Source organism: Protomyctophum parallelum, assembly GCF_964188405.1.
Source record: "Protomyctophum parallelum genome assembly, chromosome: 8".
Taxonomy (NCBI): domain Eukaryota; kingdom Metazoa; phylum Chordata; class Actinopteri; order Myctophiformes; family Myctophidae; genus Protomyctophum; species Protomyctophum parallelum.
Genome location: NC_139703.1, coordinates 27,377,304 through 27,394,513, shown reverse-complemented (window position 1 = coordinate 27,394,513; position 17,210 = coordinate 27,377,304). Strand labels below are relative to the sequence as shown.

Here is a 17,210-nt window from a genome sequence, read left to right as displayed (position 1 = left end):
GTTGGGCGATCCGCTCCCGGGAACGGTACGCATCATTCACACCTACCACAACATCTGCCAAGTGGTCCCGAGTGCGCACCCGGGACCATAGTGTGAATCCCCTATAAATGTCATACCTATAAAAAGCCTGTATGTGATCTTCTCTCACACAACACACACACCACATATTTCCTAGAATTCGGAAATTGTTCTTTCTCAAACCACATCTCACTTATTTTCCTAGAACACACCACACATCACACACCACACACACACACACACACACACACACACACAACTCCCAATTGTACTCCAAGTTGTTATCACACACACCTTATTGTACTCCCAAGTTGTTATCTGATTCTGATCCCACCACTGAGTCCCCACACTGGGTTGAATCCAGGGTTGTCACAGGACAGAATAAAGTCTATATTTACCTCAATGTAGTTTGTAAGCCAGAAGAAGTCGGGGTCTGTGTTCTCCACTGTGAAGAGCACATTTCCTCTGGGTACGATGGTTCCCTCAGGGGCTGCTTTGATCCGGATAGGGAGGCGGCCATCATATTTCTGAAGGAACAGCGACCACATTGGCCGTAAGCACAAAGCCACTTTCCCACTTGACAAAAGGCCCATTTTCACCGACTAACATCTGGCTTTTGTGTTTAGTGGGAAAGGTTACAATCGGCACTCATTCCCGGTACAAATGACTCTGCAGCCACAGTCACATTTCATTTATTGGTTCCTGCTCTGATCAACGATGTAAACATGACAGCTCAGCTTCTCCTGATTAGTGAAGGAAGAGGAAATACTAGGGCACGAACTCTACAGTGTACTTCACTGCCATTGGCCCTAAAAGTATGTGCAATCTGTAAATATTAAATAATAACTAGAAAGTGCTCCTCTGAGCACAGGTCTTCACCAGGACAGGAACGTTTGTTGTGGGCGTGCATTGTTTGGCATTATTTTGGTCTGGTGGCGCTATAAAAAGGCAGATTTGAAAAATGCAGGCCAGATGTTTTTCCTTGGCCTCTAGGGAGTGTGCATAGAGTTTTATGCAGATTGGTGCAGTTATAGGAAAAGACGCGAATCAGCCTATTCTAGCGCCACCATGAGACCGATTTGAACATTTCTTTCTCGGCCTAGTGGGAATGTGGGCCTAATGTGTTTATGAAAAGTATGAAAAATCGTAAAGACCCATAATAGGCTCTCCCCATCGGCCTGGTGGAGTGGAGACAAAAGAGAGATAGAGAGAGAGAGAGAGAGCGCTACTTACAGGCACTTCACTGGTGCACTTGTGACACTGAATGTGACAACATTCTTTTTTGCAGGTGTTCAAAGTGAGCCAATTTTGGCGGGAACAGGGTATAAGATATGGGCCCTACTTGCCCTTTTTTTTACCGTTTTGAAAAACATTAAAAAAATTTATTCAACTAGTCGATCTACATCAACACGTTGTGAGATCGGCTATTTGAAACTATTCAAAAGTGTTTTTCAAAATAGTAAAAAAAGACTCGTTCCTGACCGCATCACCTGTCGTGGCAATAATCACGTTAAACCACACCCTCTCGTGTAATATTGATTAATTCTTCTTTTTTTTGAGCAAAGGCTTGATTTGCGGCTCATTTCTCCAAATGATATGATCCTAGCTTACAAAAAGTATGTTTTGGGTGGATTAAACGACAATCGCGGGACAGATTTTTACTTCCCGACTGGCAGTTCCGGCCAAATCGGCCTTTAAACTAAGGTGCCTGCCGTTGACAATGCACTGACAGTGCGGCGCTCTGAGCCCTCCACCAGATGGTGCTTAAAAGCACTGGTGAAAATTGGGCCCATGATATATAAATGGGCACTGTAGGGTGAGTGCACCTTTTCAATACCTCTAAGACTTTCCTCCAGCCCTCCTCGTCAAACACACTCTGTCTGAAATGCATCAGGTAGAAAAGCTTGGCCTCCTGAATCTTCTCCTCGGTGATGACCGGCCCTGTGGAGATTAAAGAAACGCAGAGTTACTGACTGCGACAGCGAGCCCAGCCAAGCAAGCAAGCAAGCAGCGGAGCTAAATAAGGACAGCAAAGAACAACACAACACAAACAGAAAAACAAGAAATTACACAAAAGAGTGAGAGTCAAACCTAATGACATTTGGAAAGTAAAAATGTGCTTCGGTTTTCCAGGGTAAGAGAGGTCACTGTTCACACATTCCAAACAACACGCCACGCCACTATCACACCAGCCTCCTTATCGGACTGCCTTGAAAATCTCATGCCGATTTTCAAAAGGACAGAATACCGTTTTCCTCATAGCATGTGTTTGTTATCGAGACAGCAGTAAAGCTGTGAGGGAAAATGTGAAGGTGGAGCAGAGGTTTTCAGGGTAGAATCGAACAGGCCAAGTAAGGGCCAGGCGTGTATAACCTACACGCTATATTGATGGCACAATGTATTATGTTAAGAGTACAAAAAAATGCAGGTTCTGAACTCAACAAAATCCATACTTGGCTTTCTGATAACAGGACTTTGGTGTGCGTATAGCTTCTTTGTACACAAAACTGTCACTACACATACTGTATGTAAAAACAGAATCCATTCATTTTTGGTCCATAACATTTTCTCAGTAAGGTAAATGCAAATGATTTATAGATTTATATTCTCTCTACCTATTTGGGGTATATCCTTGACCTTGACAAAGAATCTTTATGCCACTTGGTTCTCCAACATTTCAATGTCACTAAAGACTAAGGCTCAATCCCAATTCCCCCCTTCGTCCTGGCCCTTAGCCCTTGCCCTTGCTTATGCGCGTTCACGTGAGGGGGAAGGGTTATCTCAATTGTCTTTGGATGGAGGGGTAGGGCTGAGGGCGAGGGTTAGAATCCCCTTCGTTTGAAGGGATATCTCGACGGGACTTCAAACGGAGCAACATCACTGAGGGCTGAAAGGCGGATGAGGTAAGAAGCCTTTTATGTCCTTTATTATGGAAAAATATTATAATAACCAATATTATTTTAATGTATTAACAATCTGCATCGCCAAAAATATCGCAATCTCTAGCAAAGGTTAACGTTACCTCACGTGAACTAACGATATGATACGGCGTTGCATTCATACAACGTTACCCATTCATTTGGCGCCGCATCGGCTTTATTCTTTTTTATTTATCGCCGGTGCGCCGGTGATACAACTCGGATGCAAGCTAGCTTATTAGCAGGCATCAGTCCGACCCCCCAGACCACGATATGTCAACATTCTGCAGTTTTGGAGCTCTTAAAAGCCGTGAAATAGCCTACTGTACCTACATAACGCTGTCACTGCATAACGTTGGCTACTCGCTGCAGTGATAGCTATGGTTTTATCATGACCAATGTTAAGCTAATCCCCACAAGTTGCAAAACTTACATAACTAATTAGCAGTGGTGTTGTTTTTTCCCCCAGGCAAACCAGCTACGGAACAGACTGCAAGCTGCTGTGCAGACTGTACATTGGATGGAGATGAATCACGATGGCATTTTCATTGATAGAAAATTACTCTGTTCTTAATGATATTAAAAACAATGAACACAGTGACCACAGCCCCTTCTTTCTATAGGCTACTGTAAATTGTTTTTCCTTTTTCTAACCCTGTATATGATATATATATCTGTACGCATGCTATACAAACTGTTAATACAATAATGAATGAATCAGGTACAACTGTTGAGCAGGTGTCAGAATGAGCTATATCTAGCTGAATTGCATTCTGCATGGTGGGCTACCAACATGAGACAAAATTACAATATATTTATTTCATCATAACCACAGCAATGTTATATTTACGTTCCATCTCTACAGCTTAAATCAAATGTAAAGTAGTTTCCAAAGTGGGTTATGGGCTAAATGATAGTTTGTACACTATCAGAGTTAATTAACATTGATTTTACAATATAAATTGGAGGTCCTAGAGACAGAAATGCCATCAAAGTTTGGGGACCACTGGCCTGTAGTGAGCTTGCAGATCAGCTATTTTCTGAGAACAGGTTTTAGGCCTATATCAATATCTACAAGGGACGTTCAATATTTAGGGACGTTCCAATTCCTAGGGGGATGATTTATCTCCCTACCCCTTGTTGACACTCATTATGTAGGGACAAGGGGAAGGGGCAAGGGCTGAGGGGTAGGGTTAAAAAAGGAATTGGGAAAGGGCCTAAGACTAAGCTTCAAACCTCCCAAAATAACTCGACCCACCTTTTTCCAACACATTTTGCTAGCCTAGGATGGCTAAGGGTAGAATGGGATTGGCTTTGAAAATATTAAATGCAACTTTGCCTTCAATAGTCTATACACACATATCTGACTTAATACCTAAAAACGTGAGCGACACCCACAGCCACAATACTAGAGGGAGCGACAACAACGATGTGGTTGCACCCACCTATAGAACACCTTTAGCTAAGCCCCACCCTCTCCTACTTAGACACTCCCACTTGGACACTTTCCAGCCGGGCTCATTCATTCATTATTTAGCTATTGAAAAATAGCAGATCTACAAGCTCATAGCACGCCACTACTTGTAGGTCTGCTATTTTTTTTAATCGTTAAAATGTGCCTCAAATCTTTCAGAAAATTGTCATGATTTAGAAAACATTTATTTAAAATTTCGACGTCAGGCCTGAATGGGTTAAACTAAGTTTCACCCAAGTGTGGAATGTCCTGGCCCCTGACCCATCCCTTAAACATGTAAATCATTGGCTGCATTTAAAACAGGCCTGAAAATCCACCTTTCCACCTTTGGAATCCACCTTTTTCTTGCAATACCAAAGATTACTCTGAGCATAGCATGAATATACGCTAGGCCTACTTTTTGTCTTTTGTCTCGTATTGTAATCACAATCAGTTGATTAAACAATTTAAACACTATTGTAATCACAGTTGATTCGACAAATATGCCTTACAGGCCTGTTTGTTTACATAATCCTCTACACAGGACACTACTTTCATGGTCATGCCATAATTTATCATAATTTGTCTGCACAGCAGTTCAGTATATCCTGAACAATTCATAATCATTTCAAATCAAGAATCGATTGTGAATGTGAATCAAATCACGATCCCAAGAATCTAACTAAAAATAAAAAGATAAAGCAAAGCACTATGTTGCAAAGGCCTGTCTAAAAAGGTGGGTCTTTAAATGTTTAAAAAAAAAAGGTCCACTGAGGCCACAGATTTCAGGTGATCCGGGAGGTCATTCCATAGCCTGGGGGGCGAAACTAGAAAAGGCTCGATCACCTTTAGTTTTTAGCCTTGTGGGTGGAACGACCAGCAGGGCTTGGGATGAGGATCTCAGAGGCCTTCTAGGAACATATGGGTGGAGTAAGTCACAATTCACAAATATATGGGGGTGCCTGACCATGGAGGGTTCCGTGTGTGATGACAGGAATTTCAAAATGAATTCTATCATTTACTGGGAGCCAGTGCAAAGGATAGACGTGGTCGAATGAGGAGACTGAAGCCCTGGTCGAAATGAGGACGAGTACATTTATCAATTGCTTAAGGAAACGCATACAAGCACTGTATTACTAACTTACTAAAAGGCTTTCTTACCTGTCTTTGTAGTCGTTACGTCCCCACCAAAGAGGTCCAGGTATTACTTTGTGCAAAAGCTCCTTATTGGCTATTTCCCCTACCATAAGCCCTAAATGAATTGCATTGAATGGAATGGGAATTGAATGGGGCTATGGGGTGTTGTGCTAATTCGCTTATTTCCATCGCTCAAAATTATTATTTGTTTGTATATATCCTCTCTTCATAATGTAAATAATATCCCAAGCGGCACACTGTAATACTTTTTTTTATGGAAATAAGCGAATTAGCACAACACCCCATAGCCCCATTCAATTCAATGCAATTCATTGAGGGCTTATGGTAGGGGAAATAGCCAATAAGGAGTTTTTGTACAAAAAAACACCTGGACCTCTTTGGTGGGGACGTAACGACTACAAAGAAAGGTAAGAAAGATAAAAAAAGCATTTTAGCATGGAATTCTCCTTTAACCCATTTTGAGCGGGAACCCCTTTTGGTGTTAGCATTATGCTATGCTTTAGCTATTGAAAAATAGCAGATCTACAAGCTCATATGAGTGGCGCGCTACGAGCTTGTAGGTCTGCTATTTTTGAAAAATCGAAGAACGACTGACATAGAAACATAGCTTTTAGACGGCAGCACATTTTGTGCTGCCGTCTGTTCTCAATGCGCTCAGCGCTGTGCCTCCATGCCCGACACGACACATGCATGTGTGCCGTTATAATTTTAAAACACCATAGATTTCACCATGTAGGCTATAGTTTATGAATTGAACACATTGATAAGGCCTCTGCTGCGTTTCCAATTGCTGCGGATGACAGCACAGTGTGAAGGCAAACCGCAGCAAATTAAATATGCAAGAATCCCAACTTCTGCGCCCATTCGCATCGAGTCTAGTAGTCTACCGAAGTATTAGGTGAGAGAATTAATGTGACCTTAGTTTCAGCCAAGCAACAAGATGTCAAAGACACATTCCAGCATTGCTGACTAAGCAGTGTTTCTCGTTTTCTACAGCATTTACTTTCATGTCTGTAAGCGACTTTGACAACAGAAATTCTGCAAATTGGTACAGACTTCTGGCCAGCTTGAACGTGCTTGTTCACATAATGGGTACTTTGTCTTTGGTGCTGCAAATGTCCCTCTTAAGTCTCTGTGCCTGGATGGCTGGTATCAATGGGCTAGCCCTCCCTATCTTATAGAGTAAAGAATGAGAAATTATTATTAAATGTTTTAGAAGAGATACTTTCTTCTGGTAGAATCTAAAGCAGCAACATCAAATAGTTACAGGAAAAACACAATAGTTTAAAATGGGCTGATTTATTACAGCCCAAATCGGCTTCCATTGGCTTTCATTGAGTTGAGTAATTGACAGCTGACATGAATGAAACGCCTCCCCCCATTGGAGCCAATATTTCTCAGCCCCAGAGCCGTGAGGTCACTGGCTTTTGTTTTCCCTGTGCGCATGCATGTGCGATTGTGCGTGTGTGTGACATCATGCTAAGAGAAAGAGAAGGGAAGAGGTCTACTGTAGGAGATGATAGGTTTCAGTTTATATGTAACAGTGCCACTGTCTGATATTATTTTTAAAGATGCATTACACCTCAAGCAGACTGCAATAATCAAATCTTTTAATTCAATGTCTGGTTTTGGTCTTGGTCTTGTGTATAAAGTGCATGCTATACTTGTACATAAATCCAGACTCAAATTATTAGTTTTGCCACCACCATCAATAATCATTGCGACGGCAGGTCACATTTACTATGAAATCCTGCATTTCAGGTCAGTCAGTCAGTCAGTCAGTCAGTCAAGCCCCATATAATATATGGTCATGCCATCACCATGCCAGCTAGTGATGGACATTTCCATTAATATTATATCTTTGCCACAGATATGAAAAAACAAGTGATCAATAATATTACCAGAAACACAAATGTATAACCTGCACAGTGCTAACAGACTCTTGATGTGCCATAGCGTCTACTCTATTCCACTGCGCTACACGTTTTAAAACAAGCCACTTATCAAAAATAATTAATATATTGGGTTCTTTATTGGGATGTCAGGGTTAAAGTGTTTAGTTATCCAGCGAAGACTGTGGACCATGCAAACGCCACAATATATTCCATGTTTGGGATTTCAATAATTGGGTCTTATCAGTACAGTTGCAGGAGAAAAGGGGCCACTAATTAGCATGTCGTCCTGACACTTTATTTAATATTATTCAAAAGCATTTAAGATTACATTGTGAATATTTAAAAAAGAAGAAATTATGGACAATATATTTCGTAAAAAAAAAAGAAAAAAAGTCTTGCCACTGATTTATTTGTTCTTCCCATGTTCAGACATATTGATGACCCTGATGTGCAGTTCTGCACATACAAACAACGTTTACTGGAGCAGTGGAACCCCTGTTTTGTTGTTGGTGCTTGTGTTGTTGTGGAGCATTTGCTATACCGTATATAATATATATATATATATATATATATATATATATATATAGTAGTGTCATTGCTGTACATTGGTATCTGGAATGTGATGCTGTTGCTGCAGGGTAGCATATTACAGTATAATGGATGCCTCTACCCAAAAGCACCACCTCTACTTATGCCTATTGCATCACCATTGTATCCATAACAACTGAAGTTGAAAGCCTTATAGGTATTACTGATAATAGAGCCAAAAACACCAGACATGACTTCAAAGCACCTTCTGACAGTCTAGACATGCTACTGGAAACTGACAGATCATGAGCAAAAGACAGTTACTAACTTACTGTATAGTACTCCTACACATTAAAAAGTGAATTAGCTGTAATACAACTGAACTTGTATTTTGTGAGTCACCTTAAAGTAAACCTGTATTTAATAGATTAGTTTATTCATATGCTTGTTTATTTATGAAGTACATGATCTCCTGATGACATCAGGGCTAGGGTTGGGCCATATGACAAAATCAAATGTCACAATATTTTTTGTTTAAACCAAATAGCAAAAATAGCCTGTCTACAGGATCACAATGCGTTATGATGCGACACATTGCATATTGGCTATTTTCACCATCTTTGAGCAAGTGGGCTTAAGTGATTAAAACCAGGAAAAGACAACACATATGCCATATAACGTCATTCAAAATTCCAGACGATGTCTAATCTCATATCACGATATTGAGCCAGTCCTAATCAGAACAACTTTTAACTCCAGGTGGTTTATAGTCAAGTATGGATGTACTGTACCTGCCAGGTACTTCTTGAGCAGGTACTGAAGACCGAAAAACACCACCTCATTGAACTGGGAACCTATCTTGCGTCTGCATTCAAAGTAAGAGTAGATTTTACTGACATTGGGCGGGTACTGTTTGTAGTGTGTGATCTGGAAGAGAGAGAGAAATGGACACAAAGGTTAAGCAAGGACAGACAGTAGGGAGTAAACATAAAATATTTGAATCATTGCCCTAGGCCTAGATCTTAAATGAGTATAGGCAAGTGTATCAATGTCTAATCTTATCATTCAGTACAGAGACTATATAGAACAGGGGTTCCAAAACTGTGGTGCGCGAACGCCCTCTAGGTGGTGCGTGACATGAAAAGGGTAATGTCGGTTTTATGGTGTTATTTAGCACAAACGGCAAAACACTGTTGTAAGGATATGTATAGAGCAGCTGTGGGAATATACAGCACCTGTATGTCTCTCAGTGCAGTGACAGTCTGTGATTATTTGCCATAATCATATTAATAATTTATCATTTTCGGCCAACGAGACTTAGCGTTGGGGGGTGCGTCAGCTGGGTCAGGACTAGGAGGTAACAGGGGCTGCACGGGCAAAAAGGTTTGGGGACCTATCGGATTTGCACTACATAAAATGGAAGAAATGTTCCAAAATAAAACACTGAGGATCGCCTAGTTAGATGTTCAACGTGATGCTAGCGTGTACAGTAAGCATGTTTTCTGCTTTCATTTGGGATTCAGAGGCTAGGGTGATGACAACATTAAGCACAGGCCTCTCTTTGTGCCGGTTGAGCCCAAATTAAATAATCAGGAGCAACAGCCCCTCACTTGGGGACACTTTACTTCCCCCCCCCCATTTCTTCCTCCTCCACATTTCAAACCGCTGATTTGGGAAGAAATCTCACAGCTCATCTCACAGTTCTACTAGTATGTAGGCGTTATTACTTATTATCCCATTTTGACCTGAGATCAGATTCTAAAAATGTCTTCTACAGATTCCTTTTCTGAAAAAGCTATACTTTCTATGTCAGTGGTTCTTCGATTTTTCAAAAATAGCAGACCTACAAGCTTGTAGATCTGCTATTTTTCAATAGCTGAAGCATAACGTAATGCCAACACCAAAAGGGGTTCCCGCCCAAAATGGGTTATAGCTACAATGGCGATTCACAAACAACACGGGTCACGCTCATATCATGACAGGAATTCTACAGAAGTAACCAGACGTAACCACGGCGACAAAAGAAATATATACACATTTTCGGCCAAAAGATTGGTAATATTGTGTGTCTACACATACTGTAACTACTGCAGGTAGTTGGGGGGTGCACGCCTGCACGGCACACTATGCATATACATCCCATACTCGGATTATGGACAAATATACTGTAGCTTCAGTCAGGCCAGTATACAGTAGGCCTCAAATCAGTGGTGCCCATAAAGTAGATCGCAATATACCAGTAGATCACAAAGGCTGTACAGCTACACATGACATTATATATCATTTAAATATATATGAAAAATAAATGGCATCTGACACTTGAATTAAGGTGACTTAATTGATTGACCAGCTCAAATGCACAATGCAGTTGCATTACAAAGTTATATAGGAAGGGGAAAAACCTCTACCAATTCCTTTCCCCCCCCCACTCCATTTCCCATTCCAAGTGGGTTTGTCTCACATGTAATGCCAGTGCCGCTATTCTGCTATTCCAAAGCCAGGGGGGCACCCCCTTGCCTAAATGCATTCCCAATGAACAAAAGCCATTGCTCACCATAGTATGAGTATGGTACAGTTATGAGTCGGTGTACTAGTTACGCTGGTTATTCATTATTAATTATTCAACAGCCCTACTAATTTGCACATTCGTTTTTTTTTTGGGCTGGTGAAAGCCCTCAAGCAGGCATCACATTGTAATCCACATCCTCACTGTTGTGGAACCCGTTATGCAACAGGTGGCTATTGGCTAATGACTCACTAATTCTGAGACCATGGATTACATAAATTAGAGCCTATACAAATCAAGAATGGGCCACTGTGGAACCAATCACCACGGTTTACAGAAAAGCAAGTGTGCCAAAGATTATGAGTCTAGGCCTCATTCACACATGAAAGTTATCTAGATATTAAGCAGTAGGGCTGTGTGTGACACAAAATGTACAACTCAGTAGGCCCCTGGCACTGTGCCCTTCTTTCCTCCCACCAACCGCCACTGGTGGCAGTGGTGGTTGGTGGGGTGGGAAGTAGAGATGCTCCGATCAATCGGCCACCGATCAGTGATCGGCCGATATGCACTCCAAATGACTCGATTGGTGATCAGCAAATTAGTAATAAAAGTCAGATTTATAGTATAATATAATTTTGCATCTTTTCCCACCTCTGCCATGACATGTGATCACAGTTGATCCTCGCATCCCTCTCATTCTTTTAAGTGGGAGGAGCCAACGTGTGCGTCTCTGTCCAGACACTGTCCCTCGCCTAATCAGACAAAGTATTGACAGTTATGTGATTACGGGTTTGCCACAGACCATGTACTGTTGTGTGCTTGCTACCAATGCTACACGTTTGAAACACCAGACACTATACTGACCCGATTCCCCCCCCCCCCCCCCCCCCCCCCAACAGATTTCATATGAAAAAAAAATTGAGTGGAATTGAGCCTAGAGTAGACAATGCTACCAGTACCCACCCCCCATCAGACCACCACAGAGGACCCAGCAGCACGCCCCCACCGGGAGGGTACATCAGTGGTCTGAGGAGGTGGAAGAGGACCTGAGGGAATACAACTAATGAACAGACTGGGACTCTTTTCCGAGAGTCCACAACAGGACACTGATGGCACTCCCATTGTACTAACGGATTACATGAGGATGATGAGGTTATGCAAGGAGAGCACTGTCTGTAGTACACACCAAAAAGGTATGCTGCTTCAGTGCTTCTCCAACAACAAGCCCTGGAACAATGTGGACATTAAAGGCCTGTTGAACAGGAAGAAGAGCGCTTTCATGTTGGTTGGATGTAGGGGGGACACTGTGTGGGGGCCAGAGAAGGGACGTCCCACACTCAAAATGACAAAGCCAATGTGCAGTAAGCTACGTTTTTGTACACACCAATAGAGGGTATGCGCATGACATCATCATCAAACCAGGAAGTTATGCAGGAATACCTACTGAGTGGCAAAAAACTACTTTCTGGCCTTGACAGCCCATACATCCAAACAGAAAAGTCATATCTGATTGCATTAAACAACATTAAACAATGTTAAACATACTTTGCATGTTGCTTTGCCACTCGATGTGCCATTCACTTTAAGCATGCGCATCCCAAAGCATTTGTGATTTTGGGGGATAAACAATTACATCAAGAACACTTTTAAACCCATTATCTGCCAAAAAGATTCCCGTAGTTAGTTGCTGTACATGGCTTTGGCTTTGTAGGGCAGTATAAGCTGACTTGACGTCACATAATATAAAGCTATTCGATTCAACCAAAACATTTCTGAATCGGGCAGTCCTAGTGGCTAGTACAGTGAGTCAGTGGGCTACATAATTTCATCCAAAAGGATAGTCTGTAACACTACATAAATTGGAAAATGAAGTATACACGTATATTGCTGATATATATCGTTAGTGGAGCCGTCTAGTGCCAAAATATAAGCTCAAAATCGAAGTCCAAGATTTTATTTTACGTTTTATTCTTGACTTTTCCCACATATATAATTTTACCTTAAATGTCATAGCAATCTGTCAATTTAATTTTGAAATTGTTTGCCTTAAGTCTAGACGAAAGGTCACAGGGTCAACACAATGAGTAGGGTTCAATCCTTCAGGGACCCTGAATATTCTCAGCATGTTTAATGGCAAACTGCCAATTAGTCCCACCCAAGCCCGTTCTTGGCTAATACCACTTTAGCGACGGTTACTAGGTAAGGATCCTGGTCAAGCTTCCAATGCTGGTCAAAATAGTTAAGCAGTGTCAATAAATATACAGTATGTGCTGCAGCATGTGTGGACCTCAGAAAGAGGTTTTGTTTTCTTACCTCGTTACCAAACTAGTCCATTCCATGAATTATTTCGCTCCATTGTGCAGTTTAATAGTAAATATTAGAAATAAAAATAGGCTCTCATAGACCTCCATTGTAACGGGGAAACAGCTCTCAAAGTCACTCTTTTAGCACATATAAGCGACCACAACAGAAGCTGATTCTGACAGTTTATGACATCAGGAAAACTCATGCAGTTTTATTTTCGTCTTTTGATAGATTTATAAAGTAACTATTTTGGTCAGAGATATACTATACCACGGTGTTCCCAACTCTCTCTGGGACAAGCTTGCGAGGTTTCGTTTGTAAACAAGTCGCCACACTGTTTGAGATGCACCCAGCTGCAGCCTCGCAGACGAGCAGTCCCAGACATTTCTCCTAAAGGGTCTTCTAAAGTGTCTCCCTCAAACACGTCCATTGTGTATGGTTTTTAGTGACAGGCGGACGACATCAAATAGGTTTGTTTACATCCATGGCATTCCAATAATACGCTTCAGGAGTGGGTGTTGGACCAATCAGATCGTTTTTTACTCTGCCTACGCGTAGGCAGGATCTTCTTTCTACACAAACAGTCAAAACAATACAACGTTGACATTTATTGTTGAGTTTTCAATGAGTTTGCGAAATAATTCATGGAATGGACTAGTTTGCTCATAACAAGGTAAGAAAACAAACCCTCTTTCTGAGGTCCACACATGCTAAAGCAAATATATATTTATTGACACTGCTTAACCATTTTGAGCAGAATTGAAAGCTTGACCAGGATCCTTACCTAGTAACCGTCGCTAACGTGGTATTGGCCAAGAACGGGCTTGGGTGGGACTTAGCGAACGGCTAATTAGATCATGAGATAGATAGATGAAAGGTCATGGGGTCACACAAATCAGAAAGAGTCACCCCCTCTGAGGAGCATGAAGGTGCACAAACTTCCATGGCAAACCACTTTGCCAGGTTCAAGGTTCAACTTTACTGTAAACAACACCAATTACAAGTAAAAGGCAAGTGAAATTAATTGTACACTAAAACCCAACAGCTACAGTCTCAAGAATACCACATTAAAGGCTCAGTGTCAAGAGTGATTTATGTTTTTTTTTTAAAGAAAACTAAGCTGCTTAAATAAACTATAATCTCTAAAACAAGTGCAAATAGCTCTGTGAAAACTGTGCGGTCCGACGTCCTAACAGTCAGACATGCAATAGTCCGACACCCTACCCCAAACCCTAACCTCACGTGGAAGTCACGGGTGAGTCTTAACCAGCCACGTATGTCTGAGCCACGGGTGAGTCTAAAGGCTCATACAGAGTCTGGATTTTCGGTGGTGAGGTGACCACCGAACTACAACATGACGTCACGAGCCGCGGTGAAGAGCAAACCACCACCACCGCTCCAGCCCTTCTCTCCGTTTTTACTCACCACCGCTCAACGTTATTTCAGCTCAGGTGGTCAGCTCACCACCGGAGCGGTGGTCACTAGCTCTGTTCCATAGCCTTCCTGCTTCGATTCTGCGAATTTCTGCCCTGCAGTAAGGCTATGCGACTTACCGGTTTAAATCTCAAATCGAAATCAGACCAGCCTCTCCTCTTTAGTGGAAATCTCACGAACGTTTGACCTACTCACCAATACAAACACGGGTTGTGTCAATAGAAAGCCTGCTTTCCTTAGTGAACGCACTCTGAGCCCCCCACCACATATATAAACTGTACTTTTTGGCCAAAAGGGGATTTTGTTTTCACCGGGAAAAAAAAACATTTTTAGTTACTCCGCTGCGCCCTCTACTGATATTGCCCAGAGAACTGCCTCATAGAGAATATTTTTCCTCCGGTGGAAAAAAATCCCTTTCTGGCCAAAAAATACCGTTTATACGTGTGGTGGGGGGCTCAGAGTGCTTCCACTAAGGAAAGTAGGCTTTCTATTGACACAACCCGTGTTTGTATTGGTGAGTAGGTCAAACGTTCGTGAGATTTCCACTAAAGAGGAGAGACTGGTCTGATTTTGATTTGAGATTTAAACCGGTAAGTCGCATAGCCTTACTGCAGGGCAGAAATTTGCAGAATCGAAGCAGGAAGGCTATGGAACAGAGCTAGGTGGTCACCACACCACCGAAAATCCAGACTATGAATAGGCCTTTAACCAGCCACGTATGTCTGAGCCACGGGTGAGTCTTAACCAGCCACGTATGTCTGAGCCACGGGTGAGTCTTAACCGGCCACATATGTCTGAGCCCTAACCTCGCCTCACCAGGCTTTCCACCACCTCGGAGGAAAGCCTGGTCTCTGTTTCAAAAGTCTGTGTGATCCAGTCCAGCGGATGATATCGTTACGTCATGTTGTAGTATTGTTTTGTAGTCGACAGGCAGGAACAACAGGCAGCAACTTCCTTTTCCCTCTCAATAAAAGCTCTCGTAGCCTGTAGCTTTTATTGAGAAAAATCGGTTTGAGGGAAAAGGAAGTTGCCGCCTGTTGTTCCTGCCCGTCGACTACAAAACAATACTACAACATGACGTAAGGATATCATCCGCTCCCGACAGGATCATATACCCTAAATGAAATGGTGCCCAGGCTATGTATGCCCAGTGTTCAGTGTGTGAAATTAGTTAGGTTTCATTTTCCTCGTGGAAGTGTTTCGCAACAATGATAAGGCAGCAATTATGTCTGCATGTGATGTAGTCCCTTATATTATCTCTCAAAATCAAGATAGGGTGTGTGACACACACACACACACACACAAAATGTCCCAACACTGTAGTAGCCTTACATTGTCTCCCCCATTTTCAGGGGTTAGTTAGCTGGTACTAGGTGCACTGCCAATATAACAGCCAGGCAGTAATCATCAAGACCTTTGGCATTTTACCAGATGTGTGACATCTAACTGTGACATCTGACATTTAAAGTCACTGAGCGAAGGGTATGCCATGTAGGCCTACTGTACCGCTATCACTGGGGTAGGCTCACAAATGTACCTACTGTACCACTATCACTGGGGTAGGGTAGGCTCACAAATGAAAATGCATTTGGAAACACTTCAGGCTACAGGCAGTTTCTGTTTTCTTTTGCCTGAAGTGAAACAAAAAATGTAAACAATAGCCAATTGCTACAGAAACATAGAAACGAAACAAAAACGATACAAAAAAATAAAGAGAAATGGTTTGAGATCCATACTACATGAATTGAGTCCAGTATTCAACGTTAGCTGTTATGTTGCAATATTATTATATATTATAAGTCAGTCAATGTGAGAAGAACCGTAGGCTACGTGAGAAGACTGGGTGGGAGGACTTGGAAATTATGCAAATTATACATTTCATTTCAAAATAAGCTTACACAATGACGTAACATACAGGCATGTTACGATATGCGATGCTTTGCACACAAACAACATTAGAGAGGGCAAAATGTCAAAACTACTACACGGTAAATAATGTAGTCTACAATATGAATATGGTCAGTTACCACTACCAGTCCACTCACAAAAGCAACTCGAATTGAATGAATTGAATATTTTAGACACTTCAAATAATGTTGAGATGTCGAGAACAACAAACATTGCCGACTTTAGGGGGGGAATTCATGCTATTAGCTGCCTCGAAAGACCTGCCTGGCTCATCAAATGCGACACTGTGTATGAACTGAATATGAAACTGAACGCAGTCATGTCTGACTGCTACACCGTGACCTATTCATCAATATTAGCTAGGTATAATGCAATGTCTTGCATATAAATGCCTTGTGTATGTATTGTATCACAACACAGGAGTTTTTCTAAGTATGAAGAACAATACAACGATCTTATTTTTGTAAACAGATTCGGCCTTTCTCGGCATTCAGAAACATCACACCACTGTACATTTGTAACAAACGTATGGAAATGTCAAAGAGGACATGCGGGTCAGACCACTCACCTTGTAAGAATCGGTCGCCAGCAAGAAATTAAAATCGTGTGCTGCCATTGTTGTGAATGAATGACCTGAATGTGACTTTATGTCTTCCCTCGTCTTCCCTCCCCTCTTTCAAGCCAAAATTGGACGGATGTGGTGCAAATTAAAACGGGGTAGAATGAGGAACGTGATTTTGTCCTTGGTTTTGTCCTTCGGATTTTAGTAATTTTATCTCGGGTAAAAAAAATCTTTCGTTTGTGAAATGCGGCGGTCTTATAAGCATTGCATTTTGGACTGGGGGTTGTAAAAGGGGCGGGGCGAGTGTGCATGTCAAAAGGCACGTCGCACGTTCAGCACCGCCCCGTGGTTCGTCATCACCAGCAATTAGCGTGACAGCGCTGACCAGCGGCCATTAACAGGCAATACAGCAGAGGGTACTTGGGTACCAGGCAAAACAAATGTTGTGTACTGTGTAGGTCTATGTGGAAAATCTAAATATGTTGGACAATGGACATTTTCTTTAGATGTGGTGTTCTAATGTAAT

The 17,210-nt window shown here is 41.9% G+C and overlaps 1 protein-coding gene across 1 annotated transcript in view; it reads right to left on the bottom strand.

Moving 5' to 3' along the window:
* The window catches only part of nampt2 (nicotinamide phosphoribosyltransferase 2), a 27,141-nt gene extending 10,193 nt beyond the window's left edge, over nucleotides 1-16,948 (bottom strand). Inside the window, exons 1-4 of the mRNA XM_083770439.1 lie at nucleotides 16,691-16,948; nucleotides 8,762-8,897; nucleotides 1,856-1,959; nucleotides 417-545 (exon numbers count right to left, since the gene is read on the bottom strand). Of these exons, the coding sequence (XP_083626565.1) occupies nucleotides 417-545; nucleotides 1,856-1,959; nucleotides 8,762-8,897; nucleotides 16,691-16,738 (417 nt within the window). The 5' untranslated portion in view covers nucleotides 16,739-16,948. The remainder of the gene's footprint in view (nucleotides 1-416; nucleotides 546-1,855; nucleotides 1,960-8,761; nucleotides 8,898-16,690) is intronic.
* Nucleotides 16,949-17,210: the final 262 nt, after the last annotated feature.